At 36.2% G+C, this 22,011-nt stretch overlaps 4 protein-coding genes across 4 annotated transcripts; all 4 read right to left on the bottom strand.

The window, feature by feature from the left end:
• Positions 1 to 551: 551 nt before the first annotated feature.
• Positions 552 to 5,621, bottom strand: PHYBLDRAFT_10188 (hypothetical protein; the record flags this gene model as incomplete). Its single annotated transcript, XM_018427648.1, has 9 exons — positions 552 to 873; positions 966 to 1,008; positions 1,130 to 1,157; positions 1,206 to 1,415; positions 1,728 to 2,251; positions 2,310 to 2,741; positions 2,865 to 2,912; positions 3,059 to 4,009; positions 5,123 to 5,621. Coding segments are annotated over 9 exons (3,057 nt in total), but the record flags the coding sequence as incomplete, so codon positions are not given.
• Positions 5,622 to 6,492: 871 nt separating this feature from the next.
• PHYBLDRAFT_60970 (hypothetical protein) lies at positions 6,493 to 7,478 on the bottom strand (the record flags this gene model as incomplete). Its single annotated transcript, XM_018440726.1, has 2 exons — positions 6,493 to 6,512; positions 6,674 to 7,478. 2 exons carry the CDS (start codon positions 7,476 to 7,478, stop codon positions 6,493 to 6,495), a joined length of 825 nt encoding a protein of 274 aa, XP_018295881.1.
• A 946-nt stretch (positions 7,479 to 8,424) lies between these two features.
• Positions 8,425 to 9,778, bottom strand: PHYBLDRAFT_157857 (hypothetical protein). The gene is made up of 5 exons (XM_018433691.1): positions 9,762 to 9,778; positions 9,351 to 9,666; positions 9,174 to 9,278; positions 8,920 to 9,097; positions 8,425 to 8,832 (listed from the first exon to the last, which is right to left on the bottom strand). Exons 2-5 carry the CDS (start codon positions 9,552 to 9,554, stop codon positions 8,516 to 8,518), a joined length of 804 nt encoding a protein of 267 aa, XP_018295880.1. The 5' UTR covers positions 9,555 to 9,666; positions 9,762 to 9,778; the 3' UTR covers positions 8,425 to 8,515.
• Positions 9,779 to 10,551: 773 nt separating this feature from the next.
• PHYBLDRAFT_76524 (hypothetical protein) lies at positions 10,552 to 11,655 on the bottom strand (the record flags this gene model as incomplete). Its single annotated transcript, XM_018443167.1, has 3 exons — positions 10,886 to 11,655; positions 10,795 to 10,800; positions 10,552 to 10,581 (listed from the first exon to the last, which is right to left on the bottom strand). The coding sequence occupies exons 1-3, from the start codon at positions 11,642 to 11,644 to the stop codon at positions 10,552 to 10,554; spliced, it is 795 nt and encodes a 264-aa protein (XP_018295879.1). The 5' UTR covers positions 11,645 to 11,655.
• Positions 11,656 to 22,011: the final 10,356 nt, after the last annotated feature.

Here is a 22,011-nt window from a genome sequence, read left to right as displayed (position 1 = left end):
TATTGTCTTTGGTACATTTGTAACAAGCTATATATACCTATGTGCGAAGACTTTTTGTTCGATATTTAAATCGCTCTTTAAAAATTAGCAGTAGTTTCGCATCTGTGTTTGAATTATTAACCAACTTTTGGGATAAGCAAAAATAAATCGTTGATGTTTAGAACAAAAAAGGTTGCTAGGATACCATCTGTATGACTTTGCAGAGAAACAAATAAAGAATAATATATGTATACTTGCGAATTTGGTAATTTACTTTATCTAAGCCCAAGCCAACAATTTATAGCACTAGACTTAGATAGCAAAATACGTAATCCTAATCCTAATCATAAACAAATTCTTAAATGCGCGCGTTCTCTTTTTTTTAATCCACTGATATATATTATCCCATTTATTGGCTTCCCAAAAATGTATTATTTTATCTCTATAGCAACAGATTGGCAAATTTCCAAATAAACTTTATTCTTATGTATTCTATGATTATCATGATTATTATTACTATGGTGCATACCAATATGCACATTACTATAATTATATATATATATATATATCTAAATCTTTTGCGATTGTGAATCTTTTGGTGGTCTATATAGTCGAAGTAAAAGACTAGAACACACAACACTAACACTGGAAGCAACCATTGCAAGTCCAGCAATATAAGGTGGAAGACCTTCTCCTGTACCTGGATAGAGAATACCGGCTGCAATTGGGATCGCAAACACATTGTACAGAAACGCCCAAAGGAAATTGAGGCGGATACGGCGCACAACAGTACGTGACACATCGTACATAATCAAGAGGTCCATCAAATTATTACGAATCAGCACAATACTTGCTGCCTCGATTGCAATATCCGTAGCTGATCCAACCGAAATACTAAATCAAGAAATCAATGGATTATTAGCATTGTTTTTATTCCTAGTTAATAAAATAACTACCAGTCAATAAAATAAAATGAAAGAGCTTACCCAACATCTGCTTGAGCCAAAGCCGGGGAATCATTAATACCATCTATAATAGTAATGATAATCACAATCACAATAACAGTATATACATATACATGCGTATATTTTATTGGTTAGACTTGATGTTCATAAATCTATACATAGGTATAGTTCCTTTCGTTCTTTACCTCCAATCATGGCAACTACTGCACGTGTCTGGTCTTTCTTCCACAAGGATTTCTTGTGTTTGCTATCATGGTGTACACCTCGTCGTTGAAGATTTCTAATCTTATCTGCCTTTTGCTCTGGTTTTACTCCAGCCAGCACAAACTCTTTTGGAATCCCAAGTTGTTCTCCGATCACCTGTCCAGTCCGAACATTGTCGCCAGTAACCATCCAGACCTCAATTCCCTTGGTCTGCAATGCCGCAATCACTGCCTTTGACTCGGGTCTGGCAATATCAGCAATCGCTGTCTGAGCAATAATGATCGTCTTTGATGTACTACAACACCCTGAGCCGGCACTACATTTGCAGACAACGCACACACACGCATTGTTACATCCTCCTTCTTTGTTGCCGTGGACTTTGTTTTTATCTTCCTCCTTTTCTTCTTCTTTTTTGCTAACAAATGGTGTACTGCTCTCAATCGGGCAAACCGCAACCATCACAATCGATTGCCCCTTGTCTTGCCAATCCGCAATCTGTTGCTGGCACACGGCTGTCTGACGTGAATGCTCGTAACGTGCCTGGTTCTCATCCATCCACTCCTGATTGCCCAGAAACACATTTAGTGCCCGCTGGTGTCTGATAACCGCTGGTAAATGTCGGGCCGCTTCAGCTGACAGTGTCAGGGTGGCAATCAATCCTCGGCCGGGAATTTCTTTGGCATTAGTGAGAGCGATACCCTGGAAATCAGAGATAACAGAATTATCATTCTCATTACTACTATCATTACTGGTGCTGTCATTGGGTAATTCTATATCATCTTCAAGCAAAGTGTCTCCCGAAAAGATCGATTGACGTGGTTGGCTTGCAATAATGTCTCTTGCTCTTTGTTCAATTGACTTTGAAAGTGGGTGGTTGCTTCCTGAAGCAACTCGACCAAGAATCTTCCAGAGAACCAGTTCGGTCTGTTTACTTGCTGTGGCATTATTGATCCAGCTGTCGGTCACGGATGGCTTTCCGAGAGTTAGGGTACCGGTCTTATCAAATGCAACGGTCGTTATGCGGTTGGCCATCTCAAGAGCATATCCACCACCCTTGACAAGAACACCATAACGTGCAGCGACACCAGTACCAACCATGACGGCTGATTATAATTACAAAATAAGATTAGTCAAATAATCACTATATTTGTTTATCATTACCTGTTGGACTGGCTAAACCAAGACCACACGGACAAGCAATAACCAACACAGACACACCAAGCATCACAGAAAAGATCGTCTTGCTTTCTCCCATTGGAACCCACTCATCAGGATACATATTGAGCGAGCTGAGAACCTGCCAGATGATGTAAGTAATAAGGGCAAGCACAATCACAATCGGCACAAAGACACTTGAAATGTTGTCTGCAAGATGCTCAATGGGAGCCTTTGGAGACGCTTGAGCGTCCTGAACCATTTGGATAATGCGGGATAGGGTAGTGTCGTTTCCGACCCGGATGGCACGGATGTAGATTGGCGAAGTAAGGTTGATTGTTGCCGTAATCACACTGTCGGATTCCTTTTTCAAAACCGGTACAGATTCACCTGTAATCATCGATTCGTCTGCAGAACTATCTCCTTTCCACACCTTGCCTATACAAAAATGATAAGTAAGTTGATTTATTCATATTCTATATCTTTCATACGTATGTACGTAGATATAAGCGATTATTGTTTTCAAAATAAAAATAAGATAAAAAACATTGAGTTGCTTACCATCACAAGGGATACGAGCACCTGCATTGACCTTGAGAATATCACCAACTGCACCAGCATAATTTAATACATGTGCGAATATACAAAAGATGTGTAGATAAAAAGTGAATAAGCATTTTACATAATTTAAAGAAAATATTTAAATGTATGTATACAATCATATAGATATACATGTTTTCTTTATTTTCGGTTACCTTGAATATCCTTGGAATCAATTTCGCGCTCTTGCAACATCTCTTCCGCATGTTCTTTGTGTTCCACATCTTTCTGACCCTCCTTTAAACTCATTGAACCTAAGCCACTACTATCGCTATCATTTTCTTTTTCGGGTTTCTTAACCTCCACAAGAATAGCCTTCTCTGGCTGAAGATCCATCAACTTTGTAATCGTCTCGGCCGTCTTTCCCTTCGCTAAAGCCTCGAGCCATTTACCAAAATGAATAAAGGTAATCAGCAACACACTGGTTTCAAAATAATTTCGAGACATTGAACCCTGTTGCTTCATCGCAATTGCGGATGCTACCGACGCCACCGAAGTCACATAGGCCACCGTGGTTCCCATTGCCACAAGAGTCTCCATGTTGGCTGTGTGGGCATAGCGTAAAGACCGGTAGGCTTTGACATAAAATGGCAGTCCGAGCCAGAACTGGACAGGTGTGGCAAGGACAAACAGAATCAGATCACCAACGCTCAGACCAGGCACGATCGGTAGCACAAACACCTGGTGTACACGCTGGGTTCCCGGAACGGCCATCATAAAAATCATGCTGATTAGTACGACCGGAACTGCAAACAAAAGGGACCACAAGAACCGAGACAGCAGGATCTTGATCTCCTTATCCATTGTCTCGCGCATCGTCTTACGCTGGTCTGACAAGGCATCCGACGACTGGCTATGTGAAAGCTCGGCCTTGTACCCAATCTGCTCAATCATGTTGGCCAGCGAACGAGCCCCGACAATGGATGGGTCGTGTCGGATCACGGCAGTCTTGGACAGCAGATTGACTTGACAGCTTGTCACACCTGGCTGTTTCATCACAGTACGCTCGATATTTGCCACGCACGAGCTGCATGTCATGCCAGTCACTGTAAGCTTAGTCACCGTCAGATTTCCAGAATTGTTATTGCCTTCTTCATCTTCTTCCTCTTTAGATGTTCTTGAGCCAAGACCATTTTCTTTGTCGGTGTTTTCAGATCCTTCTTGATCTCCCTCTTGCTTTATAATCTCAACACTGTCGGTCATAAGCCCAAGCTTCAGGGCAGCTTGTTCGATACGCGGTCTGGATATAGCCTCACTTGATCGGAAACTTGTCCGGCCAGAATCCAGGTCGATTACAATACTTGCGGTTATTGTTCCGGGTAGGTCAGAAAGTACCTTGTGAACCTTTTCAACGCAGTTGGAACAAAACATACCAGTGATAATCATATCAATCTTGTAACTTGTCTTTGAAGCACCCGAACTGTTCTTCTTTTTCTTTTGTTGGTTTTGGAGTGGTTGCTGTTCAGCAATGATTGCAATGTTACTAGCCTTGTATCCCATATTCTTGACTTTTTTACTAATCATCTCGTCGCTCAGGGCTTCTCCATAAACAGAAAATGATGCTGTGCCTGTCAAGAGATTGACCTTAACTGACTCAGCATTTACACTTGGTAACTCAGCCAGCCCCTTTTCGAGTGTGCGGACACAGCTGGAGCATGTCATGCCAGAAACTTGCAGAGTAACTTTTTTTGGGATGGTCATCATAGAGGAGTCTTGAACCAGGACATCACCTAAAGATACACTGGACTCGAATTCAGAGGATGAGTTGACGCGGTTTGTAAGCTGATGCTTGTTTGATGAAGAAGAGGGAGAAGAAGGAGAATCAGTCTGTTGTTGCTGTGATGACGATGATGATGATGGTGATGGTGAATCAAGTTGGATAAGATTATGAATGATTTGGATATTGTCGGCCTCAAATCCTCTTTCTTCAATGGCCTCGTAGATTGCTGGGGTGTCTGGATTGAGAGAGACAAACATGGCCATCTCGGTTTCCAAGTCGACCTGAACAGATTCTGGATTGACGCCCTTGAGTTTCTTGAGTGCACTTTTTACTGAAACGACACAGCTCTCACAAGTCATGCCCAGGACACGCATCACGACCTTGCGCATCCCTGAATCAGCATCACTACTAAACAGGCTTGACGATCGCTTGGACGATAAAATACTTGCCGGTCGACCAAAAAGCTTTTCTCCGTTGCTGACTGTGATTACTGGCTTACTCGGAACATCGTAGCCAAGATCGACAATTGTGCTTGTGAACAGAGACGGCTGAATGTAGTCGCCCTGAAACGACAGGACCGCGTTCTTTTGGTCCAGACTGACCTTGATTGAATCAACAATGACACCCGGAAGTCCAGCCAGAGCTTTGTTGACAGTCTGAACGCAATGAGAGCAGGTCATTCCAATCACCGAAAAAGTAGCAGTCTTGTAACTAGGTAATTGTTCTTGTTGACTTTGTCGTTCTATCTCTTGGGTTGTGTTGTCTTGTTGGGATGTGTTATCATCATTCCAATCGATTCCTTCTACATCGTATCCCATGTCTTCGATGGTGTCACGCAAATAATCCGGAGTGATCTCTGGCGGACTGGGGATTTTAAAAGAGAGTTTGGCAGTGGCAGTGTCAAGAGATACTTGTATCGAATCTGGCAAGACCGAGGGTAACTCGCTTAATGCTTTGTGAATTGCATTTGTGCAGTGAGAGCAGGTCATCCCAGAGATATAAACAATAGCATCTATTGTTGTTCTTGCTGTTGTTACTGTAGTTGTGGTATTATGATTGTCAGTGCCATTATTAGATTGATCCAAGCCATTGGCAGGGGTAAGTGATGCGGTGACAGCAGATTTGGAGTTGTTGACCGAGGGATCTATGCGTGGTGTACCGGCGTCATAGCCAAGATCTTCGATTGTGGATGAAATCTCGGCCTTGAGATTGACGTCCGACCGATTCTCAGGCTTGATAAGAAAAGACGCGATCTGATCCTTGAGATCAACAAGGACCGAGGTAGGTAAGACTCCTGGAAGATTTTGGAGTGCCTTTGTGATTGTTTGGACGCAGTGATCGCATGTCATACCGTTTACTGCAACATAAACATGGCTCAAATTTGATTGAGACATCTCTTGTTGTTGTTTTTTGATTTGTCTATTAGCTTGTTATAAGACGGAAAGAAAATTTGGATAGAGTATAATAGAAAGAAGAAGTAGAAAGAAGAAGAAAACGAAGAAAAATGTTTATTCTATATATACTTTTTTTTTTGGATTTGCTGGAAGTTGCTTCACTACGGACCCTTAAAAATAATAATAAAATACTAGCAAAATGCATTTGTTACACTTCCCAAAAAAGACATGTGACTGTTCGTGAGTGAATTGTGCCAAGTACTGAGGGCAAATGATACCACCGGTCATTAAATTTGACTGTACGAAAATTTCCTTTTATAAAACTTCGATATATATATATATGTATGTGTGTGTGTGTGTACCCATACATATGTATATAAAGGCTTTCTAATAGACTTTTTTTTTATTATTATTTCAATATTTCCTTTAATTCTTTTGTGTCTGTATTTGTTAAAGAAGTAATATAAATACTATGTTACTTGTACAAGTTAATTACTAATATATATATATATATATGAAAAGACATTATATAATTCATTGTCAATCTACTTTGCCCTTGTTTAAAATATATGTATGTCACGATCTTGCTCTAATGCAGTGTGAAAGTGAAAGCATATTATTTGTGTGTGTATATCGTATTTCCTCCAAGCTTTTACTCTCTTTGATCAACCTTTCAGCCGTGTCGTGGTGTGTGATTGCGCTCATGTGCATTGTGTCCATTGTCCGAAGGTTAGGTAATAACATGATCGCCAATCTTAGGGTCGTAAAATGGATCATTCCACACCAGCGTAGACCGAGATATCTTATGCGCGGGCAATTACGAGCAATGTTTTCAAGAGTCGAGGAACGCACCCACCTACAGTACGAAAGGTTGATTGTGACCAATGTGCTCGGTAAAGGCAAATTGACAAGTGCATCCAGATCGTTTGTCTCATCAAAATTCCTGCATGGCTTGAGTACCACGCTACTCAAATCGAGATCCAAGAGAGTGTGTTGGCCAGCCTGGCCCAATAGTTGTAACGTTGTGAGTTCAAGAGCGCAGTTGTTGAGGATTACGGTCTGCAGGTACTTGAGTGAAGGAAGCAGGATCTGGTTGATGGCAGAAGATGACGCTTTACAGTTTGTGAGATTGAGTATCCGCAATCGATTGCATTGATTTAGTTCTTGAAGATGAAAGTCCTTTATCGAAAATCCAACGTGCTCGAGGTTCAGTTCAGACACTATCTGTAGTTTCGACGGACTGACTGTGGACAAGGCCTCGAGTTGCTCGATTGTCTTTATCACTGGAGAACGATAGAGTGTCACAAGAGCGATCTGACCTATAAGTTGATTTGTGTGATTTAATTCACATAGATCTTTGGATGACAGTCTTTGAAGAATATTTTCCAAGAGTTCAACTGGCAATTTTGTCAGCCTTTCCGAATCAGGTGGTGTTGAGTGGTTATATGAAAAGAAGTACATTGAGCCTAATTAAGTAAATATATACATATAAATATATAAATATAAGTATATATATCTATATCTATACTTATATTTATATATACACAATTAATTAATTAAATTAATTAATTAATTATTAAATGAATGAATAACATAAAAGAAGGCTGTATAGGAAAAGATGAATTAAATATATAAATGTAATCAACAGTTAAATTTATGCTTTTTATTGTACAAAATAAAATAAAATCTCAGCACATTTTTACATGATTCATGTAAAATGACACGAATAGTTAGATGTCCGATTTAATAGACTTTTTTTTAATTTCGCTTTCTATCTATTTATCTATCTTTCTTTTCTTTCACTGCACGTTCAATTGCTATTTTGACTACCTCAACATAAATAAGCACAAAAAATCCTTTTTTTTTTCAATTATTCATTTTACATTATAGAAATACGCACAAGAAAAAGACAGGCAGACAGGCAAAAGATGTAGATTTCAACTCTAGAGACATAAAGTAATATATGATCCAAGGATGAGCAATTGAAATCTGAGATTACAAAATATGAAATAATCCCCGAATTCCACCAAAAGGGTAGTGCGACTAATCAGAGAATATTTATTGTGAATGGTCCAGTGTTTGGTAGCCAAAGTCACCCGAAAACAAAAGAAACCAATTCTAGATGTTGTCTTCAAAGCCAATATAATGCAATATAATAATATTATAATATATAATATTTATAATTATAATTATAATTCTCTTAAAGGCTATACAAAATCAGCCTGGTCAACTTTGACAAATCGTCCAAGTTTTGCAAGGTTTTGATAAAAGCATGTACTGACAGCTCAATTGCATATTTAACGTTGTAGCAAAACCAAGTAAAGAAAATATGCCAGAATTATACCTTTTTTTTTTAAAAATATATATAATTAATAAATTTCATGAATGTAATTATACTTTTCTTTTTGCTGCTGTTGTTGTTGCTGGTTTATAGTGTATGAGAAGTATTATATATATATATATATATATATATATTCTTTTGTTTGGATTTATTTACTCTAGTTTGATGCACGCTTTCTTTTGGTGACCGAATCGACCTTTGCGAGAGAATCCCACATGGCATTCTCTTCCTCTTCTTCTTCATCCACAACCTTCTTTATTTCTGATTCTGGCAGCTCATATTCCTCATCCACCAATACACAACTCATACGCTGCTTCAAATAGGCCTTGTTGACGCATCTTCGGAACATACTCGACATCTCATGGACTCTCAAAAATCTGTCCAACGACACACTAACCAACATTGCATTTTCAGATGCTGTTGTGAATGTTGGTTGAGGAGCAACCACAAGATCTGTGACAGCACCAGTAAATCCTAATAAAAATAAAGGCAATCATCATCAATAATCAATACATCAAATTGGATTAATAATTATACAAAAGAAATATTAAGCATATGTACCTTTGTACCGTGCTACTACAGCACCTGTGCGGATATCAATTGTACCAGCATTGCTCATGGTGTCAGTAAACATAACATGGTTGTAGTCTTTACCAACGCGAACATTGGTAATAGGGTTTTTTCCAATCTCAACATTCAATACAGGTCTTCGTGCTGCCTTTGCATCATAAAGACGGATCTACACAATATACATGTTTAACCAGTCTGAAACTATGCCTTTCTCTTTTCTTCTTATATATAAAGATCTAAATTACCTGATGATGATGAGTTCCAACGACAACCTTGGATGTGTCTTCACTCATAAACTGCAAATCACGAATCCAGACAGGCTGTTGCAAATCTAAAAAGTCATTCTTGACCTAATACTGGGTTACTATTTTATTCCATTTATGTCTTGACGATATTTAAAGCCTCTATTGCATATCACTTACGTTCTTTGCTTGAAAGACAATTCCATTAGAAGCATTTTTTGCTGCCTTGTGCTTAGAGGTGTTTTTATTGGGTCCCTTGGGGTCTGAAACCACCTTTTCGGTAGAGTCGTTTTGAGATGCTAAAACACTGGCATCGTATACACACAGATCACGATCCTTGCCGCCTGCCGCGAAGATGTGAGACTGTGTAGAATGGCCGCGCATCACATTGATTCCTGCACCGAGAGAAGTAATGGCTGTAGTTGATGATGCTGATGATGATGATGAGAGGAGTGTGTAGGAAAATTGGCCGGTAGAAGAGCACGATGCAAGGTGGCTACAACAAATCAATTGACGAATCAACAAATTAACCAAATAACCAAATAACCAAACAGCATCCCCATAGTTATAATACTAATACACAGTACATACGTTTCACTGCCATAAAGTCCAACAAAGCTTCCCTGTCCTTCTGCTGTTCCAACATGCGAATCCTTATATTCACGTACAATCTCTCCTGTCTCTGGTGACATATATTGGATCTTTCCACTCTTACGTCCAATCAACAACTAAGAAAATGAAGAAAAATGCATAAGCTTTTATTGATGAATAGTATGTATATAAATTTTTGCTCAACTTATTTACTGTTTATTACTTATTCATTGCTCATTATTGCTATTATCATTTTTACCTCTTTTGAACCATCCAACATTGCCCATGACATTTGTTGAACAGCCTCTTCCTTGTTGATTGTCGAAAAAGTACCACTGAAAAATTCTGGAGCGGCAGCCTTTTCTTTTTCTTTCTTCTCGGATGAATCGTCGACCTTCTTTGCTCTCTTTCTGAGCTTCTTCTCTTCAACCTTTGGTGGGAAGACGATCCCTAGGACAATGTGAGTCTGCTGTTCGAAATTGCCTTTGGCTTTATGCATTTATATATACATGACTTAATTCTTAGAATTACATTTGACCAATCCACTTTCGTCTCCTGTGAAAAATTTCATGACTTTAATAATTAATGTTCTACTTGATTTCTTGCTAGATCTTGTCCAACTTTTTTTTTATTCTCGACTAAAAAAAAAAAAGTTTGGAGAGAAAATTGTGACGTTTCTTTCCACTGTCCATTGAATTTCCAAAATGGAAATAAAATAAAATAAAATAAAATAAAAAAATAAACTTTTTTTAAATTTTTATTTTAAAAAATTAATTTAATTAAAGGATATTCACAATCCAATCTTCATTTCACTCCCCCCTTTAAGATTTATATATTTATATATTAATACATAATTTTCGATTTAAATAACATGTCGTTACCTAATAGTTTGTAACAATAAATATTCTCATATAGATAAAACACATTTTGACATGTAATATTATAGAATATACCTATATACTAAAATAATAATAATATTACTATTATCTTTTATCTTCTTATACCAAACGTTTATTTCATTTTATGTTTTAAGTATATTAATCATCTTCGGTTTCTTCAGTATTTTCGTGACTGCTACACGTATGGGAGCATCGAACAATACTTCTTTTTAACTTAGCCCATACGTTTTTTGTCTCCCTGTCTTCAGTAATGTCCTTGAGAAAGCTGCATTTTCTTGGATTTATATTTGGATACTTGTGAGCGAAATAGTTGACCCAAACGATACACTGCTCATATTTGGGTATAGTCAAAGAAGTTACTCTTGTCGGCTTAATCCCAGAAAAATCAGGCGTATCTGTGCTTTCAAACAACGCCAAAAAAGGGGCAATTTCTAAATGTTCGAGCAGTGGTAAGCAATCGTGGATAACATCAATATCCTTCCAGGTACATTCTAGGATATCGTAGACAGCGTCTACCATCTCCAAGCGTTTGACATTAGGTGTAAATGATAGAATTCTTGAAAAAGTTTTGATATCAAATTCAGAGTAGTGAATGGGTGGAATAATGCGGAGGAAGGTCAAGGATTTCCAAAAGATCTGTCCTGGCTCCGTTTTTGAAGTGTTGATCATTGTGTCGGGAAAAATTGTGAGGCTTTTGATGTTCGGGAATACTTCTAAAAGTGTCTGAAATCGTTGGTCTTTTATAAATGACTCGCATGTGATGCTCAGTTCTTCTGTCCATTGACCATTCAGGTGGTATACACTGTCATGCTGGCTCGCTTCATCATAAAACATATCAAATTTGTCCCTGGTTTTGAATTCAACGTGTTTCCACAAAGATTCCTGAAAAGGATCCTTCCATGATTTGCAGACAGAGGTGCAAATGAGTCGATCTTCTGTTGAAAGATTATCAGCAATGATCGAAATGATCTCTTGAGGAAGCATCTGATTTGATAGACACACACATATAGACACAAAATTTTCTTATTATTGTCTCTAATTTTATTTTATTTTATGATTTTTACACAATAAATTCTCGTGACCCAAAGTTTGGAGGGGAACGGATCCACATATTCTGGACAAGTATTATAGTTATTCGAGTCCATTAGTTTATCCATACTTCTTTCTATTTCTTAGATAAGCATTTCTTCATGAAAATCTCAACATTGCCTTGTAAATCATATGTACTAGCTGTGAATGGCAGTTAGAAAAGAGAGTTTATTCGTTGAACTGAATGTTATGCTACCAAAAAAAGGAAAGAAAACTAGAGAAGCACCCTCTTCACAAATTCTTTCTTTATATATAAAATTTAAAAGACATGAATTATTGTACTCTCTTAATGTTTTCCTACTGGGGGATAAAACGTACTAGGAGCTCAAAGTTAGGAATTAGATGGATAATAAGACTTTTGGACCTGCACAACTGTTGTGTAATTCAATGCCCTTTGCAGATTGTTGGAAGTTCAAGTATCTGTTATACTTGGTGGCTGGTCAGGTGTAATTTTCTTTTTAGCTAAGACGATCGTAATACCTTCATAATAAATCTGGCATGTAATACGGGTATTTTCTCTCTCTAGAGGTATAGTATTCCCCACAAAGTAGAACATTTGATATCATAATATAGTTTCTATACTATTAATAACAGTATAACTGTTTATATAGATAAGTTGATTCTTATTCTCACAAAGTCTGACTTTAACATTAGAAATGTTATAAAAAGAGGCATCACTGATAATATTATCAAGAATAAAAAATATTGAAGCTTTGAAAACTGATTATTCAGCGTCTGTGTCTTAGCGTAGAATTTTTGATAAAGATTAGTTTAATTAATAAGTTTGTTGCTATATATGTAGAGCAGCTCATATGCTTTATCCAATGCAATCGTTCTTCTATTGAATAAATACCAGAATTTTACATATACTTGACATGACTAAGATGATTAAGATGATACATATAAGCCAAGGAAGATATGTTTAGTCAGTTATAAAGAGGTTCATATTATTCAAAATCTATCTGTTCCAATACTATCGCATTTACAAATCCCGAGGATGTACATATTCCCCAAAAATCATACCACGGTGGATTATCGCTGCAATAGCTCTGAAAAGGTGACACCCAAATCGGTTGTGTTTCTATATGATGTAGATATATGCGATTGCACTCCATCTATTGGACCTATATTGGTTTTGTAGCCACCAAAAATGTAATATTCACATACAATTGTTACTTGTATCTAATTTTAACGATCTAAACTATATCCACCAGATTTACGATGTTTTTAATAAAGTGATTGCAGGTCAGTAGAAAATTTGATCAAAATAGTTAGCCAATTTGTAGTAGTAATTAAAATGCACATTTGAGTGTTTAACGTAATTGAATTGTGTTTTCGACATATCAGTGTAGAATTTACCACTTTCTTTAAACATATCCCCTTTAAGAAACGTCTTTCAAAGACCTTGATTTTAATATTTGATATGTTGTGTGAGGTTGTTGTCAATAATTCTTGTGATATTTTCACACATCTTAGTTTTAGTGCCTCTAGAATTGTATACGCTGATTTATTCGATTAATATTGTATGTTTAATAACACATATATACTTATCAGAAGCCTTCTTAGGGATAGAAGGTGTCGTATAATATTTTCAAGTGAAGCAATTTTCAAATATACATACAGCTTTAAGTATACCAAAGGTGTAAATAAGATCAATGCTCAACACCAAGTTATTTGAGCTAATTATTTATTCATATGTAATTAGAAAGACGTTCGGCACTTTGAATTATATTGATAATGGCACGTTGCATGTATATTCACATTTTCGTCTAGTCCAAACATATCCTATATCTCTAAATATTTTTTATCAATTATGTAAACTAATGAATTAAGTCATGACCTTAAGAAGAACATGATTTTTACAGCTTGTGCAGCAATCAATCGAAGATCATAAGGACAGTAACAATGAACCCCAAAAATATCTATCAATTTCTATTTCTTTCATTTGAGACGGGCTGTGTTGGTTTGTGTAAAGAAGTGACCCAAACAATTAATAGAAAAAAGAAATATGTATCAATCTCCTCTAACAACTCCTTAGCCCTAATATTGACAATTGGCAGCTTGTTCTCTTGAGAAAGATAAAAAGAAAATAGAAGTGATGTGTAAGGATTATCTTTATTGCTTTCATCTTTCGATGTTTATATAGATATTTCGATAATAAATAAAGTAGTATAATTAGTAAGCTATTACTAAGAGGTTGGGATAAACTATGCTTTATAAAAAATAAGAGAGAGAAATAGAGATAGATAGTCATTGTTGGGGTTCATTGTTACAATCCTTATGATTTTCAACTGATTGCTGTGCCAGTTGTAAAAATCATGCTCTTCTCAAGATCATTACTTAATCAATTGGTTTACATAATTGATACGAAAAGATTTAGAGATATGGGATATGTTTGGGCCAGTCAAAAATGTGAATATACACGCAAAGTGTCACATTTATTTATTATTAGTTATCCAAAGAAGCATATTTTATTCTAAAATTTTAGTAATGTGCTAGTAATATCTTACTAAATATATTATTTTATTAATTACCAAAATATCTATATAAACATTAAAAGATAAAAGCAATAAAGACCACCCTTACACATCATCTCTATGTTCTTTTCATATTTCCCAAGAGAAAAAGCTAAAAATTGCCAATATTTGGGCTAGGAATTTGTTAGAGGGGATCGCTATATACCCTCTTTTTCTGTTAAACATTTGGGTCACTTCTATACATAAACCAACAAAACCTATCTCAATAATACTGTTCACTTTCTGATATAATTGTATCTTTAAGTATTGCAATACAAATATTAGTCATTGGATATTATGGTGCTAGCTACTGCAAACTATTATAAATGAAAAAAAGAGCAGAAAAATATACAGAACTGAAGAGCAAGAGAGTAATATTTTGCGAACAGATTTTGCAAAGAATGGAAGCAATTTATTTAACAGAAACCCCGGAATAAAGCAGGAATTAATAAACGATACTCTGTTAAAATCAGACTTTATTATTTTACAGTCAAACACAAAGACTTTCTTCGACTGGATTTCTATATTTTAGGCATATAATTCTCTTGAAGCTGTTTTGCAAACTCAAATGTCTCAATAATAGGTTGTCACTGACACAGTCAAAATTTGAACAGATTTGGTATTTCAGCCACGATAATATTATCTCTTCTTACACGACCAGCGCGTTGTAGCCCTGTAGTCACGTTCACGCTTTCTTTTATCTTGAGTTTCTCATTATTTCTATTTCTTCAATAGCAGATAAGATATCTCAAAATATTCACCATACTGCTTCTATTATCATTGGAGTACCCATATCAGATTTTTCCCTATAATTCCAGAAAACTTTACCAGCAAAATATAATTAAATTAATAAATAATACCCGTATAACATATAGTTTTTCTTTTTCTTCTGATCTTGATCTTAAGAGCGTATATATTTCTCCTGAGGGCTACGAGTGTTAATCTGACTACGCTTAGTTTAGTTTAATTTACATATTCTAAAAAACTCTCTCACACCATTCACATCACATAAGCTAACAAAGCTGTCTCACTAAATCAAGTTCTAGTTGTTTTCAAGAATTTAAAATAATGATATAAGTAGTACAGTTTAACATATATATATTATAGAAACAGTACTTACACATCATATTAGACTTTTTTTTAAAAGAAATAATTAGACATTCAAGCTTACTATAATATTTACAGTATGAGAAATAAATCAAATTGAAGTCGGCTACAATAATATAATTTCTACAAGTTGTGAGATTCTAATATTAGGTAATACTAAACTGATGTGAGAGGGTAAATTTATAGGAGAAAGACTCCAAGAAAATAAAATAAAAATGAAAATAGAAATACAATAAAAACTCTGCGATCGACTTTTTTTTTGCTCTTATATAATACCAACAAGTGGCCAAAAGCCATAACATGGTTTATACGTATTAGTAATAAAATAAGACAGAAATATTTTATGACATTCGAACCTTTCTAGTAGCAAAATAAAATAAAAAAAAGCTGCAAGTAACAAATGTACGATACAATTCAAAATGAGTATGTCTGAAAACAATGCTAGCAAAAGCTAAGGGGTCAGGGGCTAAAAATAAAATAGATATATTAAAATAAAGATGTGCAGGTTGACTTGGAACAAGAAAATATTATACATTACTCTTTATCTACTTTATACTAGATTACTTTTTTAAAAAGAAAGTTAGCTATTAAGCTTACAGATAGAGTAAAAATTGAATAGAACAGATAAATATAAAAGTATTGCTATGAAAGTATCACCATAAAAAAAAAGGGAAAATCAGAGGGTGATTTTGAAAAATATCATAAATATTTTTCAAAATCGCTATCTAAATCACCCCTTTTCACATGGTGTATAATTCCGTGTGGAAATAAAAAAGTTTTTGAAAGAAAACAATGATATTTTTTCAGTGCGCTACAATCTATAGAAATGAACCAAAGATATATTCTATCACTATTTCTAGTGATCTTTTATGTTCACATACACACACTCATGTATATATAATGTATTTCACTTTAAAAGAAATGAAAAACCATAGAAGGCTTATTAGATATTTAATGCTTCACATGCTTTAGAAATTTAGTAAACAAAAGCCAAGTTTCCTGTTTCTAATGTTACACAACATTACAGTTGCAAAATTCCAAATACCCCCTATATGATTCCCTTGCAAAGTCTAGACAAGTCTATCATAAATATATAAATCAAAATGACAAAGAAGTATAGATCATAAGAAAAAAATTCAGCTATTACACACTACCACCATTAAAGAAGCCATAGTAGTGGTAGCCTTTTCTAAAAAATAATTATATTCAATCTATTGAGTATTTCAAAGAAGTTTTTATATGTATGCCACTCATAATAAAAAATAGTAAGTAAGGGATAAAAACAAATAGCAAAGGCGTTTTTATCATATGCATACCAACGGAATCAGCAAGGAATTTGATAAACAAAAAAAAAACAACTAGTGTATTTATATTTCTATCACTACTCAGCCCACACTCCCATTTTATTTTCTATAAATTTACTCGTTTTCTCAGGTTTTTTCATTTCTTTCTTCCTCTCGTCCTTTTCACTTTTTACACGGTAAGTTTGACATCCTGCTATCAAAGGTCAGTTATTATTTTCTATAACTCTTTTTTTCAAGTTTCCTTTTTTCTTTCTCTCTCTTTCTTTTCACTTTTTACATGGTAAGCTTGATATCTTGGTCTCACAGATAAGTTATATCTTTTATATACCTTCCAAAAGCACTATCTATACAGTAGGTACTTTCTACAAACTATTATGACAGTGTAAGTACTTTACAACTTCTAGAATATTTTACGCGCTTTACATCCTTCCTATTTTCAAAAACCGGTTATTCTTGCCACACCATAAAGTAACTTGTATGCTTGACATAAAAAAAGACACTTCGTGCTTTTATACCTTACCTTTGGCTCCCATACACGAACCTTAGCAAAAAAAAAGTAAAGAACACAAGAAAAATTCCGATGCTCTTTCATATTTATATATTAACATTCCGTCAAAGACGCGAGTATGACACATATCAAGTGCATCGATCGCCCATACAAGTATTTGTCCGCTCCCATTATAACTATTAACACAAGAATGATAATATGTAATATATGCACACATTCGAAACACAATATGAGCACAGTAGATCTACATTTTTAACTATAACTTTGATACTAGTGAATTTTTTTTTTCAATTAAAAAGAATGATATATGCATTACGGTTAAAACTTAACCGTTAGGAAATCAAATTCAAAAAAAAACATGTGCATAGCTCTACATAGTAAAGTGGTAAGTACATAAAAGAAAAGAACATAGTAAAAAAGATATTAACATGAGTACTAACTCTGCCAATTTATTATAGAACAATCACAGCTATAATACAGATACAGTTTTCCCAAAAGCACATTTAAATAGTTCAGAATGATAATGTCACAAACACATCACACATATTCATTGTAAGCAATATAGATGGGTAGAGAGTAATATTTATCAGTAGCTATACTAACACGCTTAGTTTTTCTTCCACGCCGGACATCTCTCATATGGGTATGGCAGTCCGAACGGAAAATCTTACCACGACCACGACCAGTACCACGTCCACGACCAGTACCACGTCCACGACCACGTCCACGTCCACGACCACGTCCACGTCCACGACCACGTCCACGTCCACGTCCACGTCCACGTCCACGTCCACGTCCACGACAAAGACGAAGACGAAGATAACGAAGATAACGACTACGATGAATATGAAGACAAAGACGAAGACGAAGAAAACCATTACGATGTGATAGGATTATGAGTTGAAACGGTTTGGTTACAATTAAGATTACGATACATAAGATTATGATACGATGCGGTTACGATACGATTACAATTACAATATGACTACGATACGATACGATATGATAGGATAAGATGGGATAGTATGGGATAGGATGTGATGGGATGTGATAGGAGCAACGGTTTCCGTAACTGGTGGTCAGATATATCGGTAAGAAAATAGTTAAGTATGAGCATGGCTATACTAACACCACCCTCTTTCTTTATGTACGAGAAATCTCTGATATGAGTATAACTATCCGAACAACAAGTCTTTACGATTACGATTACGATACGATGTGATGTGATGTGATGGGATGGGATGGGATACGATACGATACGATACGATTACGATACGATTACGATACGATACGATGGGATGTGATGTGATGGGATGGGACAGGATGTGATGAAAGCAACGGTTTGAATAACTGGTTGGCAAATATATCGGTAAGTAAATAGTTAAGTATGAGCATGGCTATACTAACACCACCCTCTTTCTTTATGTGCGAGAAATCTCTGATATGAGTATAACTATCCGAACAGCAAGTCTTTACGATTACGATTACGATACGATACGATACGATGTGATGTGATGGGATGGGATACGATACGATACGACTACGATACGATACGATGGGATGGGATGGGACAGGATGTGATGGGAGCAATGGTTTGAATAACTGGTGGTCGAATATATCGGTAAGTAATAGTTAAGTATGAGCATGGCTATACTAACACCACCCTCTTTCTTTATGTGCGAGAAATCTCTGATATGAGTATAACTATCCGAACAACAAGTCTTTACGATTACGATTACGATACGATGTGATGTGATGTGATGGGATGGGATACGATACGATACGATACGATTACGATTACGATACGATACGATACGATGGGATGTGATGGGATGGGACAGGATGTGATGGAAGCAACGGTTTGAATAACTGGTTGGCGAATATATCGGTAAGTAAATAGTTAAGTATGAGCATGGCTATACTAACACCACCCTCTTTCTTTATGTGCGAGAAATCTCTGATATGAGTATAACTATCCGAACAGCAAGTCTTTACGATTACGATTACGATACGATGTGATGTGATGTGATGGGATGGGATGGGATACGATACGATACGATACGATTACGATACGATTACGATACGATACGATGGGATGTGATGTGATGGGATGGGACAGGATGTGATGAAAGCAACGGTTTGAATAACTGGTTGGCAAATATATCGGTAAGTAAATAGTTAAGTATGAGCATGGCTATACTAACACCACCCTCTTTCTTTATGTGCGAGAAATCTCTGATATGAGTATAACTATCCGAACAACAAGTCTTTACGATTACGATTACGATACGATGTGATGTGATGTGATGGGATGGGATACGATACGATACGATACGATTACGATTACAATACGATACGATACGATGGGATGTGATGGGATGGGACAGGATGTGATGGAAGCAACGGTTTGAATAACTGGTTGGCGAATATATCGGTAAGTAAATAGTTAAGTATGAGCATGGCTATACTAACACCACCCTCTTTCTTTATGTGCGAGAAATCTCTGATATGAGTATAACTCTCCGAACAGCAAGTCTTTGCAATTACGATTACGATACGATGTGATGTGATGTGATGGGATGGGATACGATACGATACGATACGATACGATTACGATACGATTACGATACGATACGATGGGATGTGATGTGATGGGATGGGACAGGATGTGATGAAAGCAACGGTTTGAATAACTGGTTGGCGAATATATCGGTAAGTAATAGTTAAGTATGAGCATGGCTATACTAACACCACCCTCTTTCTTTATGTGCGAGAAATCTCTGATATGAGTATAACTATCCGAACAGCAAGTCTTTACGATTACGATTACGATACGATACGATACGATGTGATGTGATGGGATGGGATGGGATACGATACGATACGACTACGATACGATACGATGGGATGGGATGGGACAGGATGTGATGGGAGCAATGGTTTGAATAACTGGTGGTCGAATATATCGGTAAGTAATAGTTAAGTATGAGCATGGCTATACTAACACCACCCTCTTTCTTTATGTGCGAGAAATCTCTGATATGAGTATAACTATCCGAACAACAAGTCTTTACGATTACGATTACGATACGATGTGATGTGATGTGATGTGATGGGATGGGATACGATACGATACGATACGATTACGATACGATACGATACGATACGATGGGATGTGATGGGATGGGACAGGATGTGATGGAAGCAATGGTTTGAATAACTGGCCGTCGAATATATCGGTAAGTAATAGTTAAGTATGAGCATGGCTATACTAACACCACCCTCTTTCTTTATGTGCGAGAAATCTCTGATATGAGTATAACTATCCGAACAACAAGTCTTTACGATTACGATTACGATACGATGTGATGTGATGTGATGGGATGGGATACGATACGATACGATACGATTACGATTACGATACGATACGATACGATGGGATGTGATGGGATGGGACAGGATGTGATGGAAGCAACGGTTTGAATAACTGGTTGGCGAATATATCGGTAAGTAAATAGTTAAGTATGAGCATGGCTATACTAACACCACCCTCTTTCTTTATGTGCGAGAAATCTCTGATATGAGTATAACTATCCGAACAGCAAGTCTTTACGATTACGATTACGATACGATGTGATGTGATGTGATGGGATGGGATGGGATACGATACGATACGATACGATTACGATACGATTACGATACGATACGATGGGATGTGATGGGATGGGATGGGACAGGATGTGATGGGAGCAATGGTTTGAATAACTGGTGGTCGAATATATCGGTAAGTAATAGTTAAGTATGAGCATGGCTATACTAACACCACCCTCTTTCTTTATGTGCGAGAAATCTCTGATATGAGTATAACTATCCGAACAGCAAGTCTTTACGATTACGATTACGATACGATACGATACGATGTGATGTGATGGGATGGGATACGATACGATACGACTACGATACGATACGATGGGATGGGATGGGACAGGATGTGATGGGAGCAATGGTTTGAATAACTGGTGGTCGAATATATCGGTAAGTAATAGTTAAGTATGAGCATGGCTATACTAACACCACCCTCTTTCTTTATGTGCGAGAAATCTCTGATATGAGTATAACTATCCGAACAGCAAGTCTTTACGATTACGATTACGATACGATACGATACGATGTGATGTGATGGGATGGGATGGGATACGATACGATACGACTACGATACGATACGATGGGATGGGATGGGACAGGATGTGATGGGAGCAATGGTTTGAATAACTGGTGGTCGAATATATCGGTAAGTAATAGTTAAGTATGAGCATGGCTATACTAACACCACCCTCTTTCTTTATGTGCGAGAAATCTCTGATATGAGTATAACTTTCTGAGCAGCAGTCTTGTTGTAGTATGAAGCAAAAGTATTTACCTCCCAAATAAGTCAGAGGTAAATAGGCAAACAGTTTGAAATTATTTAGACTAAAATTTAAGTTTTTAAGAATGTTAAGCAGAAATCTTTTCACAATAATATCTTATGTAAATCTTCATTAATAACCAAATAAAAATTGAATTATTCAAACTTCTTGATATTATACTTGGAATAAAAAACATGAATATTATTCTCGTAATAATTAAAGCTCTTTTATATCTCCAAGAAATCAGCTAAACAGCGGCTGTATATATATAATAAGTAAATTCAAGTGCTTAACAATATATATACGTGCTTGAATTCTGGCAGTTACCCTAAAAATCATTATTTTTTCTACCTGACCAACTGTTAAAATGATATGTCAATTAGGGTATATCATTTTAAATGAAAAAATAAAATAAAAATAT

Source organism: Phycomyces blakesleeanus, assembly GCF_001638985.1.
Source record: "Phycomyces blakesleeanus NRRL 1555(-) unplaced genomic scaffold PHYBLscaffold_4, whole genome shotgun sequence".
In the NCBI taxonomy this organism is placed as follows: Eukaryota; Fungi; Mucoromycota; class Mucoromycetes; order Mucorales; family Phycomycetaceae; genus Phycomyces; species Phycomyces blakesleeanus.
This window is presented reverse-complemented; position numbering and strand designations above follow the sequence as displayed.

Excerpts from the sequence above, each read along its gene's own strand:
- PHYBLDRAFT_157857 (XM_018433691.1), bottom strand. The coding sequence starts at position 9,554 with ATGCGCGGCCATTCTACACAGTCTCACATCTTCGCGGCAGGCGGCAAG. Across the intron at positions 9,279-9,350 it reads TTGTCTTTCAAGCAAAGAAC|GTCAAGAATGACTTTTTAGA; the intron begins GTAAGTGATATG and ends ACCCAGTATTAG. Across the intron at positions 9,098-9,173 it reads TTGGAACTCATCATCATCAG|ATCCGTCTTTATGATGCAAA; the intron begins GTAATTTAGATC and ends TATATTGTGTAG.